This window comes from Cetorhinus maximus, chromosome 1, assembly GCF_964194155.1.
Source record: "Cetorhinus maximus chromosome 1, sCetMax3.hap1.1, whole genome shotgun sequence".
In the NCBI taxonomy this organism is placed as follows: domain Eukaryota; kingdom Metazoa; phylum Chordata; class Chondrichthyes; order Lamniformes; family Cetorhinidae; genus Cetorhinus; species Cetorhinus maximus.
This window is the reverse complement of record NC_135879.1, coordinates 186,731,338-186,755,775: the sequence shown is the minus strand read 5'-3', so window position 1 is coordinate 186,755,775 and position 24,438 is coordinate 186,731,338. Positions and strand designations below refer to the sequence as shown.

General features: G+C 44.3%; 1 protein-coding gene across 8 annotated transcripts in view; it reads right to left on the bottom strand.

Annotated features, from left to right (window-relative positions):
* The window catches only part of LOC144685847 (putative E3 ubiquitin-protein ligase HERC1), a 429,767-nt gene that overhangs the window by 250,503 nt on the left and 154,826 nt on the right, over window positions 1-24,438 (bottom strand). For all 8 annotated transcript variants that reach the window (XR_013577800.1, XM_078550801.1, XM_078550834.1 and 5 more), the window contains 5 exons: window positions 19,957-20,192; window positions 18,054-18,263; window positions 16,455-16,575; window positions 2,291-2,528; window positions 1,257-1,429 (listed from right to left, as the gene is read on the bottom strand). Coding sequence is in view for 7 of the 8 variants with exons in the window: in XM_078550801.1 (XP_078406927.1) it covers window positions 1,257-1,429; window positions 2,291-2,528; window positions 16,455-16,575; window positions 18,054-18,263; window positions 19,957-20,192 (978 nt within the window). In the remaining variant the exon portion in view is untranslated. The remainder of the gene's footprint in view (window positions 1-1,256; window positions 1,430-2,290; window positions 2,529-16,454; window positions 16,576-18,053; window positions 18,264-19,956; window positions 20,193-24,438) is intronic.

Below are 24,438 nucleotides of genomic sequence, written 5' to 3'. Positions count from 1 at the left end.
TTAAGTTTTTAAATGGTATTTCAGTGGCAGCTTCTTTAAAAATAGTTCTCTCACTCAGATACTTACAGGAAGAGACCTAGTGTGAAGAACAGGTTCCTAATTCAAATTCCCATTGCCAAATCAACTTCAATCGTCCAGCTACTTATACTCAAAGAATTTAGAAGAAGTCACTAAAGCTTTATTTATTAAAAATTTAATTTTATTAAAAAATTAATTAACAGAATATCTCAGCTATTCCAGAATAGAACAATAACAATCCACCTCTAGCTTCTTGGAGCTCCTTGCTTTATTATACATCAGTAAATTGCTTTCTTCCATCCATTGCTCCGTGGCATCATAGTCTTTCAGGGTTTCAGAAGAGAGAGTTGAATTTTATGTTATTTTCAATCCGGCTTCCTCCTGCTGTGAGTCTGGAATGAATTGTCCCCTTCAATGGATCTCTCAAATAAGTAAAACCCTAGTGTTTTATCGTCTAAATTCCCGTCTATCATCCATTTAAGCTCTGCTTTTCAGTCAGGCATTACATACTAGAAAATCTAATGACAGGGAGGGAACTGGTATTCTGAAATATGTATGTGCAAAACTAAAGGTCCTGACTGAAAAGTGGTATGCAAAATGTACCATTACGCCTATATGTATATTACTATCAAAACCAGTGGAGCACCTTCTCTATTCCACAATAAAAAACACAATTTTTTTTAACTTTCAAATGAACAAACTTAATTTCATCCACTGCTTTTTGTTATGGCAGAAATAAAATCTCTCAACAATGCTTAAGGCGTAGCAAATGCATTAATTTAAGCAGCCACAACTCACCAAATCATGACATACAACTTTTACTTCTTGATCACAATAACTGCTGGTGGCTGTTAGACACTGAAAATAAAAACTGCACAACCTCACCGAAAGTCTGCAAGGAAATCCAACACAATGCCACCAGTAGTACCAGGCAGACATTTCGCAAAGGGATCCTTCTCCTAGCACCATTTGAGCATGTTTATTGCACTTGGTGGTGCTTCCAAGGAATCTATAGAGGGCTCTATTTACAATGCCCTTTCATGACACTTAAAAAAAATGTTAAACAGAAACATTCAGTCGACAAGTCATTGCCAATTCATTATATTTTAATATGCTTTCCCTGACCCCAAAATCAAATGTCTTAAGCGGCCTCCACTCTTAAAATAATGAGATCTAATTACTTTGATAAAGAAATTCTATTAGCGCACTTATTTTACACGTTAATTTTCTTTTCCCACCTTTACTTTCTGATCTGATGCTGGATCCACAGCTATGTTGTTCTGTACATTCCTCTTCAGCTAATTTGCATTCTGAATTTCCACACATTGCATGCAAGAAATTTTGCAACTGGCAGCACAATACATCCATTGGTGCTTGAACCACTTCAGGGCACAAGGTGTCTGCATAGGAACTGCAAAGAAACCCAAACAGTAACAGAAAGTCAAAGTAAGTAAAAGTATTGAGTTTAAATCAAAGGACAGGTAAAAACTAAACCTTATGACTTAACATTTCCTGTTTATATAACACCATTCTATCCAATTGCATCAATTTCTGGGCCCTTAGGTCAAAAGTTACTAAGTTGCGTCCAATACAATCCCTTGATCTGAAAAGGCTCCTGATTTCAGAATCATTTGGAAGGAATTCCACGTTTGAAGATTAGACACTTCAAAAAAATTTATTTCAAATGAGAAAGGGCCATTAGCTTGACTGCTTTCATGTAACACCTTATGGCCAGTTAAATGAAAATAGCAGATAAGAGAATTGAAAGCAGGTTATCTATCTGCTGTCTTAAATGGTGACTTACATGAAAAAGGGAAGTAAAGCATACATCATGATGGGAAAAAAATGGTAAAAGTAAAGGAATGAATGTGACATTTAACCATTGCTTTCAACTAGTTAACAAATGGACAAATACTCATGTTAAAAGAAGGTATTGAAGATTAGCAACTAATTGTATGAAGCAAATCAAGATTTGCATTACATTTTACAAATACAAGCAAAATAATTCACTTCCCTCTTGGGGATAACAAAACCTGTAAACCAGGGTTCAACACGTTTCAATGCACCAGTGTAATTAAACCACAACAGATCAGGAATGATTGAAGTTCAGTGCTTAAAATGGCTGTTAATTTATTGGAATGCTGTTTGCGTTACAAGCAAAAACAAAATACAAATCCACATTGAATTTTGCAGCCTGTAGGCTATCAGTAAGTTTGACATATTATTTAATTAAATTTTGTTCTAAGTTTTAGCATTTTGTACGACTACCAACCTAGCAGTGATAGCTAAAATCTGCAGAAGTCGAGCACCAGCCAGTTTTAATGCAACATTTAGATGGGAATGGCCGGACACTGATGCCATCAGCCAACGCTGGTTCACTAGAAGGCAGGAGTTTGTCAGTTTTGAAAGAGCTTCTAGAAGTCCGCTGTTAATGACCACTGATAAATCCGCAGGCTGGTATCGGATGTTTAAGGCAAACATGGTGGCCAACAGAAGATGCTGCTGTGCTCCTGCAACAACAAAAACATTTTGTAGAATTCAAAGAACTAGTGAAAAGCCATCTGATTTCCTTAAAAGAGGGTTAATCTACACTGTTACCAGTCCAAAATAATTTCATACAACACTTCTGTCAAACTTTAAATTTTAGTATGCATACGTAACATACATCTTTTAGGGTGGCCTAGTGGTAATGTAATCCAGTAGCCAGGCTAATGCTCTGGGGACACGGGTTCAGAAAATCCCATCACAGCAGCTGGTGAAATTTAATTTCAACTAATGAATCTGGAATTGAGAGCTAGTCTCAGTAATTGTGACCATGAGACTATCATCGATTGTCGTAAAAACCCATGTGGTTCACCAGTGTCCTTTAGGGAAGGAAATATGTCATCCTTATCTAGTCTGGCCTACATGTGACTCCAGGCCAACAGCAATGGGGTTGACTCTTAACTGCCCTCTGAAATGACCTAAGCCGCTCAGTTCAAGGGTGATTAGAGATGGGCAACAAATGCTGACCTAGCCAGTGATGCCCACATCCCCTGAAGAAGTAAAGGAAAAAAAATCTTTTGTAAAATGTTGCAAAGGTACAATTTAATAAACTCATTTTAAAAATAAAAATCAGTTTTTAAATAAATATACATTATAATAACTAGGATTATCACAGCATTAACTTTGAAGTCATAAGAATTTAACATTAAATAAATTTGGCCAATTCAGTCTTGTGTGTGCATTTCAATCATTTCTATTCGAATTCCTTATTCATTTCTCCCTCCCAGGCAATGGTTTTGGAAATTGAAGGAATCGAACAAATTTTGGTGTCGTTTATTGAAAGACAGGGTTATCCTCACTTCAATTTTTTTCTCATCTTCAGCTGCTGAGTGATGCTGAAATAAAGTTCCATCTATGACTGACATTGTCCTGTACTTTGGCCCAGTGGCTGTGCTCATGTATAAACTAGACAGAGGGAGAGACAGAAGAGGGAAACTCAGCTGAGGATTGGAGACCGAGCGATAGGCTTGCTGAGGGATTGAAGGACAAAGAGACTGACAAGAAGACAGATTTCAGTCAGATAACTGGGTCTTGTTTCGGGAAGTGCAGGGGATTAATGTTTGGTTGAGGTGGTGAATCACTGCACTTAGCACTGATAAAAGTGACCAATTGGTTAATTAGATATTGTAACATTTAAGATATGGACGATATCAACTTTTGATACATCTGGTACAATGCACCTACAAGACTAAATGCACTTAGTGATACTCTTATTAATTCCTTAGATTTAAGATTCAAATGTCATTGCGGAAGTGACTTTGATGCTACTGCATACTTCCAGAGCAACGGCAGATTCTCAAAATTGTATAGCAAATGCTTAGCTTTGTAATACAAGTTTGATTTTTTATTGCAAGTTGATCTCCTACATTGTTGTACACGGTAAGTAGGAGATTACAGTTACTCTTTTACCTGTCTCTGCTGTCTTGTAGTTGTTTTTCTCTGTCTCATCTCATCTGCTCTGCTCTGTCTCTTCTATTTCTCTTTCCTTTGAGGTAGAGATGATTGGTGGGATGGCAGGGAAAGGAGCCGTCAATGGCTGCACACTGCACTTATGATGGGATTGTGGGGAAACCGTAGTGCTCAATAGCTCACACCCATCCTCACCCCCAATCGCAAGCTTCTTCCTGTCCACTCATTTCCATCAAGTTTCCAACCCCTTTACCTTCCCTCTATCTCCTCCTCTTGCTACCACACACACGTCCCCATCACTGCATCTTTTCCTTTGAACTATCTGCTCAACCCCTTTCTCGCTCCATTGACCTCACCCTTATTTATCTAACCCCTTTATCCCAAAGTGACAGTGAGAAGGCAGCGGCCCTTCCATGTTAAGCCTATTTTCCCTCTTTCCTGCATTTCCCTCAGAGGCTTTATTTGCTTTCAAAAATCAGCTACTTGTTTTCTCTTTGGAAAATCAAATTAGAATGAGAAATGGCACACACCTCCTGCTTTTACCTCTATCCACCCTAATGCCTTGTGGCCCGGATTTTAACTCTGTGTTAAGTGAATGGGTTCTGAGTGAATTAAAATCAAACCCATAGATGTTAGCAATTAAGATCTGAGTCTCACAAATGCAAGGATTCAGTAATTATCTTCTACCATCAACAAAATACAGGTGGATCAGTAGGTGGCTTCAAAATTCGACTGGTGTTTTTAATTGAGAATTGAACCAAGATGAAGTCTTTCTCAGTCGGTTGCATTTTCTGGAGTTTATGGAACAAGTTAGAAAGGATGGGCAATCATAACACTTTTTACTCACTGACATAGCCTCCCCACTTCTGAAAAATATCTAATACAGATGGTGAAATTTGTCTCCACACTTTTCAAAATACTTTCACGAGAAACTAATACGTGGTACGTGCTGTATTTAAAAGAAAAATGTTCCATTGGCACAGCTAACTATACAGTACCATTGCATCCTGGTAAAGTAGCCATACCGCATATGCGCAGACTGAACAATCCAAATTCAGCTCAGAGTTACATTAGGGACAAAATACCAAGGGCAGAATTTTGTCCTTGATGGGTGGGCGGGCCCCACTGGCTCGGCGGCGGGTGGGCAGCTGATCGCCACCACCAAAATGGGTCCCACCGCCATTTTAAGTGGGCGGGCCAATTAAGGCCCACCCAGCGGGTAGTCCGACAGGAAGCGCTATCCACTTCCTGTGGGGGGGGATTCCCCAACTGTCAGAGTGTGCTCTTTCGCGCATGCGCGCGAAAGAGCGCACATATCCCTGAGACTAAGTGCCGTCTCGGGGAGATCAGTGAAAGGTTTGTAAACTTCAAAAATAGAAAAATAAAAAAATTATTAACATGTCCCCCTCATGTGACAATGTCACACGAGATGGGACATGTTAATAAAAAGCACAGAAACTTTATTAAATCCGCCGGTGGATGAGGTTTCATGTTTTTTTCAGAAGCCCGCTGGGGCTCCTGGCCTGCCCACCAACCTTAAGGTTGGACGGTCAGGGCCTTTAATTGGTTTAACTACCCTGTCAATGGCCTCAATTGGCCATTGACAGATCGGTGGGCGGACAGCTTATCTCGCTGTGCCCCCGCCTTCCTGAATATTTAAATGGGGCGGGATGACATCGGGGGGCCCGCATCATTTTCACGTCGGCGAGCGGGCCCCACCCCCTGCTCACCAAAGGAAAAATTCTGCACCAAGAGGCTGAGGCCTTCAAGCAAAAACTTTAATGAAGGCGATAAAACAAATGAAAAACTGAACTGTTAAATTTAATTTAGGGGGAGATGATGGAGTGGTGGTAATATCACTGGACTAGTAATCCAGAGGCCCAGGCTTATGCACTGAGGATAGAGATTCAAATCCCACTATAGTAGCTGGTGGAATTTAAATTCAATTAATAAATCTGGAGTATAAAGCTAGTCTCAGTAATGGTAACCACAACAACTATCATCAATTGTTGTAAAAACCAATCTGGTTTGCTAGTGTCCTTTAGGGAAGGAAATCTGCCATCCTTACCTGGAGGGTGCAAACTTTGAAATGCAAATATGCAATATTAGTAAGAGATTCTACAGACAAAGCAATAGGTCATTACTTTTGGGGCTCCAGGCAGTGGCCTGAATGGTGCGTAACCTTTCAGTACAAGGGATGTAACATTGTTAATAAAATGTTTTTGTGAAGGTAGAGGACAGCAAAGTCATAGGGCAGAACTTAGAGGAGGTGACGTGAGTCCCACCCATTGGCTGGAAAACCAGTGGGAGGCCCATGTCGCCTTTCGACAGGGGGCCCAGTGCTATTCCAAGGTGACCAGGAACTTACATGGATAGCATCGGGCCTCTCACTAAATTAAGGTCCCAGTAGGGCGGAAATCCCACCTGACAGGTGCCAGCCAATCAGAGGCTGCCAACTTTGTAGTACAGGCAGCGTCACTGAGGACGGTGGCCACTGCTGCCACTGCACTGGGGCCTACACAGAGGATCGGTGATGGATCATCCAGAGTTACATAAGTGGGATGAGATGGGGTTCCCAAGGAGGGGGAGTGCTGGCAAGGGGAGGTAGGAGCAGTCAACAGCAAGGGCAAGGAGATGGCTTCCTGTTGGCTCTCCCCCTTTCCAACGACTGGCTCATCGATTGGGCACAAAGCGCCTCTGGATGATGGAACCAACCACCCCCACTTAAGGAGGTCACAGGCCAATCTGGCAGGGTTTGCTGGGTGGCCTCCAGTATGGCAAGTCCCCTGCCCACCACTGGTTGAATCCCAGCAACGGCAGGATGAGGCCCTTAAGTGCAAAATGGCATCCAAGCAGGAAAGCCACCCACAAGCTTTCCTGCCACAACCTAATTGGAGGGAAGTGGGCCTCGCCCCACCCACCTTCAAATTCACCTCTGGCAGGGCAATAAATTTCGCCCTTAGTTCCTATTCAAAGTAATAAGGGTGTTTCAGGAATTCTAAGATAAACGGAAGTGCAGGAGAACAACATTGCCAAAGCTGCTTCATCAATATCCATCATAGGATGATTGCACAATGTTCAGCACCACTCACGACTCCTCAGATACTGAAGCAGTCCATGTCCAAATGCAGCAAGACCTGGGCAATATCCAGGCTTGGGCTGACAAGTGGCAACTAACATTTGCACCACACAAGTGCCAGGCAATGACCATCTCCAACAAGAGAGAATCTGACCATTGCCCCTTGACATTCATTGGCATTACCGTTGCTGAATCCCCCACTATCAATAGCCTGGGGGTTACCATTGACCAGAAACTGAACTGGACTAGCCATATAAATACTGTGGCTACAAGAGCAGGTCAGAGAGTAGGAATCCTGCGGTGAGTAATTCACCTCCTGACTCTCCAAAGCCTATCCACCATCTACAAGGCATAAGTCAGAGTGTGATGGCATACTCTCCACTTGCCTGGATGAGTGCAGCTCCAACAACACTCAAAAAGCTTGACACCATCCAGGACAAAGCAGTCCACTTGATTGGCACCCCTTCCACAAACATTCACTCCCTCCACCACTGACGAACAGTGGCAGCAGTGTGTACCAACTACAAGATGCATTGCAGAAACTCACCAAGGCTCTTTAGGCAGCACCTTCCAAACCCACGACCATCACCATCTAGAAGAAGGGCAGGAGACACATGGAAACACCAACACCTGGAAGTTCTCCTCCAAGCCACACCATCCTGACTTGGAAATATATTGCCGTTCCTTCAATGTCACTGGGTCAAAATCCTGGAACTCCCTTCCTAAGAGCACTGAGTTCAAGAAGGTAGCTCACCACCAACTTCTCAAGGGCAATTAGGAATGGGCAATAAATGCTGTCTTAGCCAGCAATACCCACATCCCGTAAATGAATAAAAAAAATTAGCAAAATACTTAAAAGGAATGAAATGGAGAAAAATGGAGTGGCATTATTGACTAAAAACGAAGTAGATGATGATAGGGGACTTACACAACAGCAGATTTTTAAAAAAATTCTTTCATGGGATGTGGGAAAAGGTTAGCATTTGTTGCCCATTCCTAATCGTCCTTGAGAAAGTGGTGGTGAGCCACATTCTTGAATTGCTGCAGTTCATCTGGTGCCAGTACACCCACAGTGCTGTTAGGGAGTCCCAGCAGTTTGATCCCGTGACAGTGAACAAATTGTGATATGTCCTTGCCCTTTTAGGTGGTAGAATTCATGGGTTTGGAAGGTGCTCTGGAAGGAGTCTTTTTGAGTTGACTGCAGTGCATCTTGTGTATAGTACACACTGCTGCCACTGTGTGTCAGTGGTAGAGGGAGTGAATGTTTAATATAAAATAAAAACAAAAAACGCTGGAAAAACTCAGCAGCTCTGGCAGCATCTGTGGAGAGAGAAACAGAGTTAGCTTTTCAAGTCCATATGACTTCTTCAGAGCTAAAGGGAAGTAGAAATGTGATGGATTTTATACAGTTTAAGAGGGGGTGGAACAAGATAGAAGGTCAGGGATGGGTGGGAGCTCAGGAGAAAGTGACGAAGATGACATGGACACAAGACAAAGGGAGTGTTAATCGTAGAATTAAGGACTAAAGAAGGTGCTGACAGTGGCATAAAGGTAAAATAGCAGAACATGTTAATACCAGAACAAAGGTAAGTGCTCTGTGAAAGCACAACATAGAAAGAAGTGATTGATGGCCCTGTGGCAGGGGGGTGGTGGTTGGGGAAAATGGTTCAAAAAAATGAATAAATAAATAAAAATAAGGGATTAAAATAGGGGTAATGATGGAGGAGACAGCTCATGGTCTGAAGTTGTTGACCTCAATGTTAAGTCCGGGAGGCTGTAAGGTGCTGATTGGAAGATGAGGTGCTGATCCTCCAGTTTGCATTGGACTTCACTGGGACATTGCAGCAGGCCAAGGATGGACATGTGGGCATGACAGCAAGATGGTGTGTTGAAATGGCAAGCTACAGGAAGGTCTGGTCATGCTTCCGAACTGAGTGAAGGTGGTCCGCAAAGTGGTCACCTAATCTGCGTTTCGTCTCCCCAATGTAGAGGTGACTGCATTGAGAGCAGCGAATACAATAGACCAAATTGAAGGAGTGAAGTGAAGCGTTGCTTCACCTGAAAGGAGTTTGGAGCCTTGGACAGTGGGGAGGGAGGAGATAAAGGGGCAGGTATTGCACCTTCTGCGATTGCATGGGAAGGTGCCATGGGAAGGGGATGAGATATTGGGGGTGATGTAGGAGTGAATCAGGGTGTCATGGAGGGAATGGTCCATACGGAATGTTGACATTAGGGGTGAGGGGAAGATGTGTTTGGTGTGGCATCTTGCTGGAGTTGGCGGAAATGGCGGAGGATGATACTTTGAATGTGGAGGCTGGTGGAGTGAAAAGAGAGGGCAAGGGGGACCTTATCATGGCTCTGGAAGGGAGGGGAAGGGGTAAGGGCAGAGGTGTGGGAGATTGTCGGACATGGTTGAGGACCCTGTCAACCACAGTAGTGAGAACCCTCAGATAAGAAAAAAGGAAGACATGTCAGAAGCACCGTTTTGGAAAGTGACATCATCTGAACAGATACGATGGGACGGAAGGATTGGGTGAATGGGATGGGGTCCTTATAGGAAGCAGTGTGTGAGAAGTTGTAGTCGAGGTAGCTGTGGGAGTCGGTGGGCTTGGAATGGATATTGGTAGACAGACAGTCTATCACCAGAAATAGAGACAGAGAGGTTAAGGAAGGGGAGGAAAGTGTCAGAGATGGATCATGTGAAGGTGCGAAGGTGTGCAAATTGGGAGCAAAATTGATAAATTTTTCCAGGTCCAGACGAGAGCATGAAGTGGCACCGATACAGTCATCAATGTACCGAAAAAAAAGTGTGGGAGGGGGCCTGAGTAGGACTAGAACAAGGAATATTTCACATTCCCCACAAAAAGACAGGCATAACTGGGGCCCATGTGGGTATCCATAGCCAGACCTTTTGTTTGGAGGACGTGAGACAAGTTAAAGGAGAAATTATTCAGTGAGAGAACAAGTTCAGCCAGACGGAGGAGAGTGGTGGTGGTTGGGCCTCTGTTCAAGGAAGAAGCAGAGTAAATGTTTAAGTTGGTGGATGGGGTGCCAATCAAGCAGGCTGCTTTGTCCTGGGAAGTGTCAAGTTGCTGGAGTGTTGTTGCCTTATCCAGGTGAATGGAGAGTATTCTATTGCACTTCTGACTTGCTCTTTTTAGATGATGGACAAGTTTGGAGTGTCAGGAGGCCAGTTACTCCCTTCAGAATTCCCAGCCTCTGACTTCTTCTTGTAGCCACAGTATTTGTATGGCTGGACAAGTTCAGTTTCTGGTTAATGGGAACCCCAGGTTTGATAATGGGGAATTCAGCAATGATAATGTCTTTGAAAGTCAAGGAGAGATGGTCATTGCCAGGCACTGGGGGCTGTCTGTACCATAGAGTTCTGCAGTCTCTCCCTATTTAAATAATATAATGCTTTTCTATTTTTCCTGCCAAAGTGGACAACCTCACATTTTCCCACATTATAATCCATCTGCTAAATTTTTCCCCACTCACATAATCTAAATCCCTTTATAGAATCTTAAAAGCTTACTTTCCTACTTGTCTTTGGGTCATCAGCAAATTTAGCTACCATACATTCCATGCTCTCGTCCAAGTCATTGATATAGATTGTAAATATGTGAGGCCCCAGCACTGATTCCTGTGTGGCACTCCACTAATTACAGCTTGCCAATATGAAAATGACCCATTTATCCCTACTGTCCATTTCCTGTTAGGTAACCAATCCTCTATCCAAACTAATATGCTACCCCCTACACCATGTGCTCTTATTTTGTGTAGTAAGCTTTGATGCCGCACCTCATCAAAAATCTTTTGGAAATCCAAGCACACCACATCTACCCCTTTATTCACCTTACTTGTTCCTTCCTCAAAGGACTCTAACAAATTAGTCAAACACGATTTCCCTTTCAGAAAACCATGTGGACTCTGTCTGATTCTATTATGGTTTTCCAAATGTCCTGCTATTACCTCCTTAATAATGATTCTTGCATTTTCCCAATAACAGATGTCAGGCCAACTGACCTATAGTTTCCCACTTTCTGTCTCCCACCTTTCTTGAAGGTGTTATTTGTGATTTTCCAATCTGCTGGGACCTTCCCGGGATCTAGGGAATTTTGAAAGATCACAACCAATGCATTTACCATCTCTGCAGCAACTTCTTTCAAAATCCTAGGATGCAGGCCATCAGATCTAGGGGGCTTGTCAGCTTTTAGCTCCGATAGTTTTCTCAGTACCTCTTCCCTAATGATTGTGATTGTTTTAAGTTCCTCTCTCCCTTTTACCTCTTGATTTTCAAGTATTGTTGGGATTTTTTTTGTGTCTTCTACAGTGAAGACAGACACAAAATTCCTGTGCAATACTTACCACCATTTCCTTGTTTCCCATTATTATCCAGTCTCACCCTCTAAGGGACCAACACTCATCTTAGTTACTCTTTTCCTTTTTAAATACTTGTAGAAACTCTTACCACCTATATTTATATTCCTAGCTAGCTTTCTCCTTCATACTCCAATTTCTCCAACCTTATAAATTTTTCAGTCATTCTTTGCTGCAATCATCAGCGAACATTCCCACTTCTGACCTTTTGATAGGAGATAAGACAGCTGAGGATGGTTGCACCTAGGACACTATCCTAAGGAACTCCAATAGCAAAGTACTGAGGCTAAGATGATTGGCCTCCAACAACCACAACCATCTTCCTTTGTGCTAAGTATGACTCCAACCAGCGGAGAGTTTTCCGCTGATTCCCACTGACTTCAATTTTGCTCAGTCAAATGCCACCTTGGTGACAAGGGCAATCACTCTCACCAGCCTTCGAGTTCTACTCTTTTGTTCAGGTTTGGACCAAGGCTGTAATGAGGCCCAAGTGGAACACAAACTGCATCAGTGAGCAGGTAATTGCTATGTAAGTGCCTCTTGATAGTACTGTCAATGACACTTTCCATCACGTTTCTGATGATCGAGAGAGAATAATGGGGCAGTAATTTCCCAGTTTGAATTTGTCCTGCATTTTGTGGACAGGATATACCTGGGCAATTTTCCATTGTCAGGTACATGCCCAGAGATTCACTCCCTACCAGCACAATGGGTGTACCTACACCACATGGACTGCAGCGGTTCAAGAAGGCAGCTCACCACCAACTTCTCAAGGACAATCAGGGATGGGCAATAAATGCTGGCCTAGCCAGCAATGTCCACATCCCATGAAATGACTATAAAAAGTGTTGTAGCTGTAGTGGAACAGCTTAGCTAAGGGTGCAGCTAGGCCTAGGAGCACAAGTCTTGCATACTTTTGCCAGGATGTGATCAGGGCCCATAGCCTTTTCAGCATCCAGTGCCTTCAGTTGTTTCTTCAAAACACGTGGAGTTAATCAAATTGGCTAAAGATTGGCATCTATGATGCTGGGGGCCTCAGGAGGAAGAAAAGAAGTGCCACTCAGCAGTTCTGGCTGAAGATGGGTGCAATTCAGCCTTGTCTTTTGCACTGTGCTGGGCTCTCAAATCATTTAGGATGGGGATACTTGTGGAGCCTCCTCCTCTAGTTAGTTGTTTAATTGTCCACCACCATTCATGACTGGATGTGACAGGACTGCTAAGCGTTGATCTGATCTATTGGTTGTGGGATCACTTAGTTCTGTCTATCACATGCTGCTTCCGCTGTTTAGCTGCAAGTGTTGTCTTGTGTTGTAGCTTTACAAGGTTGACACCTAATTTTTAAGTATGCCTGATGCTGCTCCTGGAATGTCCTCTTACATGCTTCGTTGAACCAGGGCTGATCCCTTGGCTTCATGGAGTACGGGATATGCCAGGCCATGTGGTTACAGATTGTGGCTGAATGCAATTTTGCTGCTGCTGATAGTCCACAGTGCCTCATGGATGCTAGGTCTGTTCTAAATCTATCCCATTTTGCACGATGGTAGTGCCACACAACACAATGGAGGATATGCTCAATGTGAAGATGGGAATTCAGCTGCTGTGGTGGGATTTCATCTCGTCTCCCCAGGGCATTAGCCTAGGTCTCTGGATTACTAGTCCAGTGACATTGGCTGGGATTTTCCGGCCCCGCTGCGGTGGGTTCCCGAGCAGTGGATACAACAAGCCATTGAAATCTGTTGACTTTGGCGTGATCTTTGGGAGGGGCCAGAAAATCCACTACTTCCCCATTACTGAACTCAGGAGTTAAGAATTTTGACAAAAGGTCACTGACCAGGACTCTGCTTCTCTTCCACAAAAACTGCCAGGCTTGCTGGGCATTTTCAGCATTTTTGTTTTAATTTCAGGTTTCCAGCATTCACAGAACCTTATTATTTTGGTCATGTCTCCCAATTCCTGCTCTTTTTCCTGACACATTTGTGAAGTATGATGGGATACTTTTCTATGTTAAAGAATAAATGAGGAAATAGTCGGATATGTGAAATTTAGAAGGTGTTTGATAAAGTACTGAAGAGGCAGTTTGATGATGATATTGAAGTGTGTGATATTAAAGGAATGTGGTATCATGGATAGGAAGTTAGCTAAAGGATGCAAGATATTGCAGTGGTTAATTAATTATTTTTTGGGCTGGAAGGACACGCACAGCGATGAAACAAAGGGCTGGATTTACCTGGATACTGTGCTCCCCAGACCCCAGGGGACTTCCGTCACCCGTCACCCAGCGCTGCCGGCCATTCAGAGGCCAAGAGCTTTCCAGTGCCGGCAGCGCCACCAGGGGTGGTGGCTATTGCTAGTTCTGCAGTGAGGGCTACAGGAATGCACGCTGCATTGGAGCCAGGACTGGAGGGTCTTGGTGGCAGGCCCCAATGAGCAGGGTGGGAAGCCAGGGTAGAAAGGCTGAAGGCTTGCGGTGGGGGGACCTGGCTGAGTTAACATATTGGTGTGGAAGGGGTGGACCTCTGATAGGCCCAAGGGTGGGGAGTTACAACTTACGGGCAGGAGGGGGACATTAAGGAGGAGGCCCCTCTGCCCTGCCTGCCACCACACCGCGCAGGGAAAGCTGCAAGACTGGACACGTGGCATGGGCCTCCTCCCATCTCTGATTAAATCCCAGCGGCGGTGGGATGAGGCCCTTAGTGAGCATTAATTGGATACTTATGGTCCTCAATAGGCCAACAGGCCATCCGATGCCACCACCCCCCACCCCCCCAACTGCCTCTGGTAAAATTGTGGCGGGGAGGGGGCGTACGGGGAGGCAGCGGGCATTTTACTTCTCTGCCTTCAACCCCTCCGGCGGGGGTGCATTAAAACCAGCCCAAAGGGTCAGTGTTACGGCCACCCATGCATATATCAGACAAAAAGGCAAAGACCAGTTGGTGATATTGGCAGGTGTGACACTTGGATGACACTTAATTCAGAGAAGTGTGATGTGATACATTTTGGTAGGAAGAACAAGGAAAGGGTATAAATCTAAAAGTTGGTGCAGGAGCAGAGAGACCTGGAATGTATGTGCACAAATCATTGGAGGTGACAGAGAAGGTTGAGAGAGCAGTTAATAAGGCATAGGGGGTCCTGGGCTTCATAACAGAAGCATAGAGTACAAAAGTAAGGAAGTTATGATTAACCTTTATAAAACACTAGTTCAGCTTCAACTGGATTACTGTGTCTAGTCCTGGACACTACAATTTAGGAAGGACATGGAGGCATGTGCAGAAAAGATTTAGGAGAATGATTCCAGGGGTAAGGAACTTCAAGTACGTGGATAGATTGGAGAAGCTGGGGCTGTTCTTCTTAGAGAAGAGAAGGTTGAGAGGAGATTTGGTAGTGGTTTACAAAAGCATAAAGAGTCTGGGCAGAGTTGCTAGGGAGAAACTGTTCCTGCTGGCAGAAGGATTAAAAACCAGAGGATACCAAATTAAGGTGAATGGCAAAAGAACCAAAGGCGACATGAGGAAAATCTTTTTTTACGCTGTGAGTGGTTAGGATGTGGAATGGACTGTCTGAGAGTGTGGGGGAGGCAGATTCAATCATGATTTTCAAAAAGGAATTAGATTATTATCTGACGAGAAATAAATTTCAGGGCAACGGGGAAGGGTGAAATCGTGGGATACGGTGGGTTGCTCTTGCAGAGAGGGGCACAAAGAGCCAAATGGTCTCCTTCTGTGCCGTAACCATTCTATGACCTCAGATTTCTGTGTTGCCATGGTCAGTCAGAGTGTTACAGGGAAAAAGGTGATGTCATCTATCATGAGGGACACAAATTTATCAGTATTGTAGGCAGCAATGGGGTCTGGAAACACCAGGAAACGAAGCCAGGGAAATGGGATAAGGTGGTAATGGGAGGGTTTCAAGGTTGAGCAGTACTTCAAGTGGGGATCCAGAATTTGGGAACTCTGACTGAAGGATCCTAATAACATCACAGCCTCTTCCCCCACATCCTCTCCAATTTCGGAACACAGGAGCAGCTTTGGAGGGATGGTGGGTGGGGGTGTTGGGTGGAAGAAAGAGTCCTGGGGAAAGGGGATCTGGAGTCTAACAGGACTTGGGGGGTGTACAGGATCTTCAGGCAGGAACGGGATAGAGTTTGGGAGATGCAAGATATGGTTATATTATCCAGTGGAGACTTGTAGGGGAGGAAGGCATAGGAGGAGTGTACCCAAACCCAACTTTTGAACCATCAGGCACCAACCCACCCTCCATGGGATCCTGCCTATTAGCTTCCTCCCTCAAATCAAATGCAGCCTCCTTTTTGCTGGTACCCACTACATAATCATATGCTTTACATCCTTCCTAAAAGAGTATTTAGGACACTATTCATGGCTTTCATAATCTTTAGAAAACGGAAGGTTCTCAAACAACCAAAATTAACCATTTTCAGTTTCCCAGCTTTTATATTTTAAAAATATCCTTAATCCCAAACACTGTTTGGGAGCTAGATAATTGAATTCTCAATTTTTCAACTGGAAAATGGATACATATCCACCTTCTGTTCTGTAAAATGTTATAATTTCTTGAAAAAGGTGCTATTCAAGTATAGTGGGCCATATTCGCTACTTTTCCCACAATCCTACATTGACGGTTTTATAATTTAAAAAAATGCACACAACCATATTCTGCAATTTCCCGTTGTTGGCAGCTGGAAACGTGTGACCAACACATGTGTTTTTAAAGTTAAGAAAGCAAACTTAGATTATTAAACTTTTGGCTTATCCAGACTGTTTAATTTTTATACAGCTCCTATGGCCATTTACTCAAGACCATCAAAATTATTTACTTTCCTAGTGTATTAGATACACATTTTCTGATGAACCTTTGTTCACTGTTTTTATTGAGGGGGTAGGGGTGGGGAAAAGCGAAAAGAAACTAATCAAACTATTAATTACTATTAATAATGACACTAGTGAATAAAATTATTCTAATTTATTAAACCTTCATTATCCCCAAATTAACACAATTATTTTTAAACCTGAGAATTCCTTTCCAGTTGCAAGTCCCTGTTTCAGAGATGAAACCAAATGCTGGTAAAGTTTATGTGCTGCGGACTGGAGCTCCGTCTGTGTACTTCCATGGGCGGCCTGTGTTACATCCTAAGGTGGGGATAAAAACACATTAGGAGGATACAATTTCTTTTTTCCTTATATGGCCAGACAAATGTGAAGATTGTATTACATTTATGTCCTGCTAGAACTTGCTGGCTGCTATTTAACAGAGGTGATTAACATTTGTAGGCCGGGATTTTCCGTGCCCGCCGGCATAAGGCGTGTCCGGTGGCGTGAGTGGACAATATGGCGTGATTAACCAGTTTGCGATTGTCTGCTCAGCACGCTCCTTGTTTCCTGCCATCGGGCGTCGGGAAGCTCATTGCAATACATTGGCATATCTTTATATGCCAGCCCACCGGACTCATCCCTCCCTGCTGGATCGTTTGCCCACATCAGCAGGAAAACACGCCGACGTGTTTCACCACAGTATAAGCGACAAGCACCTGGAGGGCTGCACTGCGCTCGGAGCTTCAAGGTTTATTTGCCTACCTTGCTTCGGTCAGCAACTGCAGTCATCAGCGCCAGGCTTTGCAGATATCACAACATCACTTTTAGGGGGGCTCACGGGCAGGTCTCTACCTATAAGGTCAGCCACACCTAGGTGGTTTTTCAATGGCTGCAGGGCAAGGTCTTGCTCGGGGAAGGGGGAGAAGTGGCCTCAGGCGAGGGAAGAGGCTGCACGATGAGAGCTGTACTGGGGAAGGAGGGTATCCCAGGGTGTGTGTGGGGGCACATGTTGATCTGTGCAAGTGGCCTCAAGATGGTGAGGGCTGAGGAGACAGTCTCCAGTGGAGTTGAGGCCAGATGATCATGTAAGGGTATGTGTGTGAGAATGGATGCTGATGTCCCTTGAGCTGGCAGTGAGTGAGATGCCAGTGAAAGGGGGTTGGGCTTGAGTGTGTGAGTTGAGAGTGATGGGATGGTTACCATACCCTGGCTGCACGGATTAGGTCATTCATCCTCTGTCTGCATTTGATGGCCAACCTCTTCTATGCAGTATTGGCACTGACCACCACCTGCCACGCTGGATTGGTGATGCCGCTGCCCGTCCTACAGCCAGAGCGGGGCTGGAGGACATCGCAGCGGGCCTCCACAGCATCCAAATGACATTCCAGTGACATGTCATTAAACTTGGGGGCTGCAGTCTTTTTGCCTCCCGTGGACATCTTCCCTGCAGTAGTCGTGGGCTGAAAGCACTGAGATGTGTAGGCGTGGCTGGACTTTAAAAATGGCACCCAGCATGACGAAGTGGTGAGGTGATAGCGTGGCAGGCGAATAAGAGCCCACCCGCCATGGAAATGGCGTGTTTCCCGGGAATGCATAAGTAATGCGGCGGGTTTGGGATGATATATGGCGTGTCATTTTACCTGCCTGCTACCACACTTAGTGCAAATCTAGGACGATTCCGCCCATAGATACACTGTCATTCAACACACAATACCTGTGCAATTAACTGTTTTTAAACCCCTCATATATTTTGGTTCATTATACATTTTCAAGAAAGAAAAGCAATGTTCCTGTACCTTATAATGCTGGAGTTTTCCACAATTCCGTTTGATGTTTGTTGTGTTTGCTGTTCCCAGGTCAAAGCAGCCAGTTAAAAACTGCAACTGTACTGTCAGCAGAAGACCTGTAGACTTTGCTGACAGTCCTGAACTATCCAATGAAGTGCTACTTTTACCCTCCATTTCAGAAAGGAAAGATGAAATTTGGCAAAGGGCTTCAAGGCGGAGCTATAACAAAAGAAAAGAAAGACTTTACTTTGAAATTCAAATAGAGAGGTGGATTACTGGCAATGGGGTGTCACAGGTGAGGTGAGAGTGGCTGCCCTTGACATCAAGGCAGCATTGCATTGAGTGTGGCATCAAGAAACCCTAGCAAAACGGGAGTCAATGGGAATGAGGGGGAAAACTCCCCGCTGGTTGGAGTCATAAGATCAGAAGTGGAGATGTTCGCTGATGATAACACAATGTTCAGCACCATTCACGACTCCTCAGATACTGAAGCAGTCCATATTCAAATGCAGCAAGACCTGGACAAAATCCAGGCTTGGGCTGACGAGTGGCAAGTAACATTCACACCACACAAGTGCCAGACAATGACCATCTCCAACAATAGAGAACCTAACCATTGCCCCTTGACATTCAATTGCATTACCATCGCTGAAGCACTATCAACATCCTGGAGGCTACCACTGACCAGAAACTGAACTGGACTAGCTATAGAAATACTGTGGCTACAAGAACAGGTAGAGGCTAGGCTTCTGCAGTGAGTAACTCACCTCCTGACTCCCCAAAGCCTGTCCACCATCTACAAGGCACAAGTCAGGAGTATGATGGAATGCTCTCCACTTGCCTGGATGAGTGCAGCTCCAACAACATTCAAAAAGCTTGACACCATCCAGGACAAAGCAGCCTGTTTAATTGGCACCCCATCCACAGACATTCATTCCTTCCACCATGACACACAGTGGCAGCAGTGTGTACCATCTACAAGATGCACATCAGGAACTCACCAAGCCTCCTTAGACAGCATCTTCCAGACCCACAACCACGACCATCTAGAAGGACAAGGGCAGCAGACACATGGGAACGCCACCACCTGGAAGTTCCCCTCCAAGCCACTCACCATCCTGACTTAGAAATATATCATTGTTCCTTCACTGTCATTGAGTCAAAATCCTGGAACTCCCTCCCTAACAGCACTGTGGGTGTATCTACACCACACAGATTGCAGTGGTTCAAGAATGCAGCTCATCACCATCTTCTCAAGGGCAATTAGGGTTGGGCAATAAATGCTGGACTAGCCACATCCCATGAATGAATAAAAAAAAAAATTAAAGCACATTTTCTGTGCCTAAAGAAAATTATGTTATTGGATAGATGTGTTCAAAATTATGACTTCTAATAAAAATGGGAAAAATTTAACATTTAGAGAGCACAAATTTAAGATCATGAAAGAAAAAGGGAAAGTAGGGAGACTGTTTTTTATATAAAGGGTTGTTAGCACATGGATGTCCTAGCAGAAACAGCAGTGTTACCAGAATCCATAACAGCTTTTAATGGGGAGGCAGATAAATATTTCAAAGAGCAAAATATTGATGGGAATGGAAAAGGGCAAGGTTATAAATATTTAACTTTCACAACGCTGGTAGAGGTGCAACACATCAAATGGATCTCTGAATGCTACAAATTGCTCCAATTCTATGAAATTATATTGTTGGATCAGTTACTGCCATGGCACATTATATTCAAATTAAATGGATCAATATACTGGAATAAGTTTAACTATTCCAAAAATAATCCAGCTGTTCCTGAACAATCCCAATCATTACAGTCATATATTCATAGTATCCATACTAAAAATGAATTCATACAATTGCATTATTATATGTGTTGATCTTATCAAATACATTAACACTCTCACCTCTGCTCTTTGTTGCTGGTGACTCATTGCCGTGATAATTGTCTTAGGGTCAGATTCCTCGCCCGCTTCTTGTTCTACCAGGTTTGAAGTCCGAGTAAGACGTCCACAGAGAAATTGAAAGATATCATTCAGCAAAGGTGCAAATGTAGTAGCCTGGGAATTCTCTGGTGGGCTAATACACTGTCGTAGCAGCTGCCATGCATCTTTCATAATGCCCAGCGAACACAATGGCACTCCTAGGTAAAAGGTAAAATAATTCAACAAAATGTAAATATCATAATGTATAAAGGTCACAACTGAACAAGAGAGGTGATTTCAATTTACTCCATGAATACTACAAGTGTGATTATGTTTTACAACCCCCATAGGAGCCTTTTAAAAAGAAAAGTTAATTCATATTATTTGGGCAAGCTGGCAAGGCAGACATTTATTGCTCATCATTAACTGCCCTCAATGAGCCTTCTTGTGCTGTTGTCATCCATGTGATGAAGGTCCTCCTGAAATTCTGTTAGGTAGGGAGTTCCAGGATTTGACACAGTGACAATAAAGAAACAGAGGCAATATATGTCAAAGTCTGGGTGATATTTTACTTGGAGGTGATGGTGCTTTTTTTATTCATTCACAAGATGTGGGTTTTGTTGGCTGGGCCAGCATTTATTGCCTATCCCTAACTGCCCTTGAGAAGGTGGTGGTGAGCTGCCACCTTGAACTGCTGCAGTACCTGTGGTGTAGGTACACCCACAGTGCTGTTAAAGAGGGAGTTCCAGGATTTTGACCCAGTGACAGTGAAGGTACGGCAATGTATTTTCAAGTCAAAATGGTTAATGACTTGAAGGGGAACTTCCTGGTGGTGGTGTTCCCATCTGTGCTGCCCTTGTTCTTCTAGATGGTAGTGGTCGTGGGTTTGGAGGGTGCCGTCGAAGGAGCCTTGATCAGTGTCTGCAGTGCATCTTGTAAGTGGTACACACTGTTGCTAAAGTGTGTCGGTGGGGGAGGGAATGAATGTTTGTGGAAGGGGTGCCAATCAAGTGGACTGCTTTGTCTTGGATGGTGTCCAGCTCCTTGAGTGTTGTGGGAGCTGCACGCATCCAGGCAAGTGGGGAGTATTCCATCACACTCCTGACCTGTGCTTTGTCGATGGTGGCCAGGCTTTGGGAAGTCAGGAGGTGAGTTACTCGTTGCACGATTCCGAGCCTCTGGCCTGCTCTTGTAGCCACAGTATTTATATATATTTTTTATTCATTCACGGGATGTGGGCTTCACTGGCTAGTCCAGCATTTATTGCCCATTCCTAATTGCCCTAGAGAAGATGGTGATGAGCTGCCTTCTTGAACCGCTGCAATCCATGTGGTGTAAGTATACCCACAGTGCTGTTAGGGAGGGAATTCCAGGATTTTGACCCAGCGACCGTGAAGGAACAGTGATATATTCCCAAGTCAGGATGGTGAGTGACTTTGAGGGGAACTCCATACAACTAGTCCAGTTCAGTTTCTGGTCAATGGCAACCCCCAGGATGCTGATAGTGATGGATTCAGTGATGATAATGCCATGTTCTCAGGCACCTGTTACTCTAAGTGTGAAGGTGACAGGTTTGGGGGCTAACACCAAAAAAGGTCAGTGGCCAGAATCTTCGGGTCGGTGAGCGGGGGCGGGCCCCACTTGCCGATGCGTAAAATAACACGCGATGACATCGAACATGTGTCCCGACGTCACCGCACGTCATTCCAATTTTCAGTTCAGCAGGCATACACAAGCATTGGCTGCACACCCGCCAAACTGTCAAAGGCCTATTAAGGCCATTTACATAGTAATTGAAATACTTAACGGAGCTGCCCATCCAACCTTAAAGTTGACGGGCAGGCGAAGAGCCCAGGCGGCCTTTGCATTTATCATGAAACCTCATCTACAGGCGGGGTGAGGTTTCATGAAGTGTTTATAAATTGAATGAAAGTTTTTATTAAAGTTCACTGACATGTCCCAGCTCATGTGACACTGTCAGATGAGGGGACATGCCTTAAAAAATTTTTTTTTCCAAAATTTAAAAAAATCAAACTAATCTCCGAGGCAGCTCTGTGCCCCAGGGAGACTTCTGCGTTCTTTCGCATGCATGCACGAAAGAACTCAGGCCCCAACTCAGCCTACACCCCCCCCTGCCCACACAGGGAGTGCTCAGCGCTTCCAGGTGCGCATCACACTGGGCGGACCTTAATTGGCCCACCCTCGCAAAATGGCAGCATGCAGCTGATCGCGGGTGGCAACTGGCTGTGCGCCCACTTCCATCCAAACCCCCCGCGCTGACGGGGAGAAAATTCTCCCCAGTGAATTGCTGAGGTACACTCTGTATATTGTATTCATTGCAACTACATTATGGCGGTTAAGGAAGTAGATATTTAAGCTTATGAATGGGGTGCCAATCATGGGGACCACTTTGTCCTGGATGGTGTCCAGTTTCTAAGTCTTGTTACAGCTGCACCAATCTAGGCCAGTGGAGAGTATTTCATCTCATTTCTGACTTGAGCCTTGGAGATAGTAAGAAGGATCCGTTGGGAAGTCAAGAGACTCTGACAAGTATGCATTGCATTTATACGGTTGATTCAATTGAGTTTCTGGTAAATGGTGACCCCCAGGACGATGATCGTGTAGGACCCAGCAATGGTAATAACATTGTATATCAAGATGACTTGGTTAAACTCTCTCTTGTTGGATGTGGATCACTTGCTGGCACCAATGTGGCACAAATGTTATACCAGTTAACATCGTGTGCCTGAATGTTGTCTAAGTCTTGCATGTGATAATGGACTGCTTCATTACCTGAGGAACAAAGAACAAAGAACAAAGTACAGCACAGGAACAGGCCCTTCGGCCCTCCAAGCCTGCGCCGATCGTATTGCCCGTCAATTAAAACATTTTGCACTTCCGGGGTCCGTATCCCTCTATTCCCATCCTATTCATGTATTTGTCAAGCTGCCTCTTAAACACCACTATCGTACCTGCTTCCACCACCTCCTCTGGCAGCGAATTCCAGACACTCACTATCCTCTGCGTAAAAAACTTGCCCCGCACAACTCCTCTAAAGTTTTCTCCTCTCACCTTAAATCTATGTCCCCTAGTAATTGACTCTTCCATCCTGGGAAAAAGCTTCTGACTATCTTACTCTATCCATGCCACTCATAATTTTGTAAACTTCTATCAAGTCGCCCCTCAATCTCTGTCACTCTAGTGAGAACAATCCAAGTTTCTCCAACCTCTCCACATAGCTAATAACCTCCAGACCAGGCAGCATCCTGGTAAACCTCCTCTGCACCCTCTCCAACACCTCCATATCCTTCTGGTAATGTGGTGATCAGAATTGCACGCAATATTTCAAGTGTGGCCTAACCAAGGTTCTATACAACTGCAGCATGACTTCCCAGCTTTTATACTCAATAGCCCTGCCAATGAAGGCAAGCATGCCATATGCCTTCCTGACTACCTTATCCACCTGCGTTGCCACTTTCAGTGACCTGTGGACCTGTACACCCAGATCCCTCTGCCCGTCGATGCATTTAAGGGTTCTGCCATTTACTGTATAATTCCTGCCTGTATTAGACCTTACAAAATGCATTACCTCACATTTGTCCGGATTAAACTCCATCTGCCATTTCTCCGCCCAAGTCTCCAACCGATCTATATCCCATTGTATCCTTTGACAATCCTCTTCACTATCTGCAACTCCTCCAACCTTAGTGTCGTCTGCAAACTTACTAATTAGCCCAGTTACATTTTCCTCCAAATCATTTATGTATACCACAAACAGCAAAGGTCCCAGCACTGATCCCTGCGGAACTCCACTAGTCACAGCTCTCCATTCAGAAAAGCACCCTTCCACTGCTACCCTCTGTCTTCTATGACCAAGCCAATTCTGTATCCATCTTGCCAGCTCACCTCTGATCCCATGCGACTTTACCTTCTGTACCAGTCTGCCATGAGGGACCTTGTCAAAGGCCTTACTGAAATCCATGTAGATAACATCCACTGCCCTTCCATCGTCGATCATCTTTGTCACTTCCTCGAAAAACTCAATCAAGTTAGTGAGACACGACCTCCCCTTCACAAAACCATGCTGCCTCTCACTAATACGCCCATTTGCTTCCATATGGTAGTAAATCCTGTCACGAAGAATCTTCTCCAATAACTTCCCTACCACTGACGTAAGGCTCACCGGCCTGTAATTTCCTGGATTATCCCTGCTACCTTTCTTAAACAATGGAACAACATCGGCCATTCTCCAGTCCTCTGGGACCTCACCCGTAGCCAGTGAGGATACAAAGATTTCTGTCAAGGCCCCAGCAATCTCCTCCCTTGCCTCCCTCAGTACTCTGGGGTAGATCCCATCTGGCCCTGGGGACTTATCCATCTTAATATTCTTCAAGACGCTAACACCTCCTCTTTTTTGATCTCAACATGATTCAGGCTATCTACACACTCTTCCCTAGACAAATC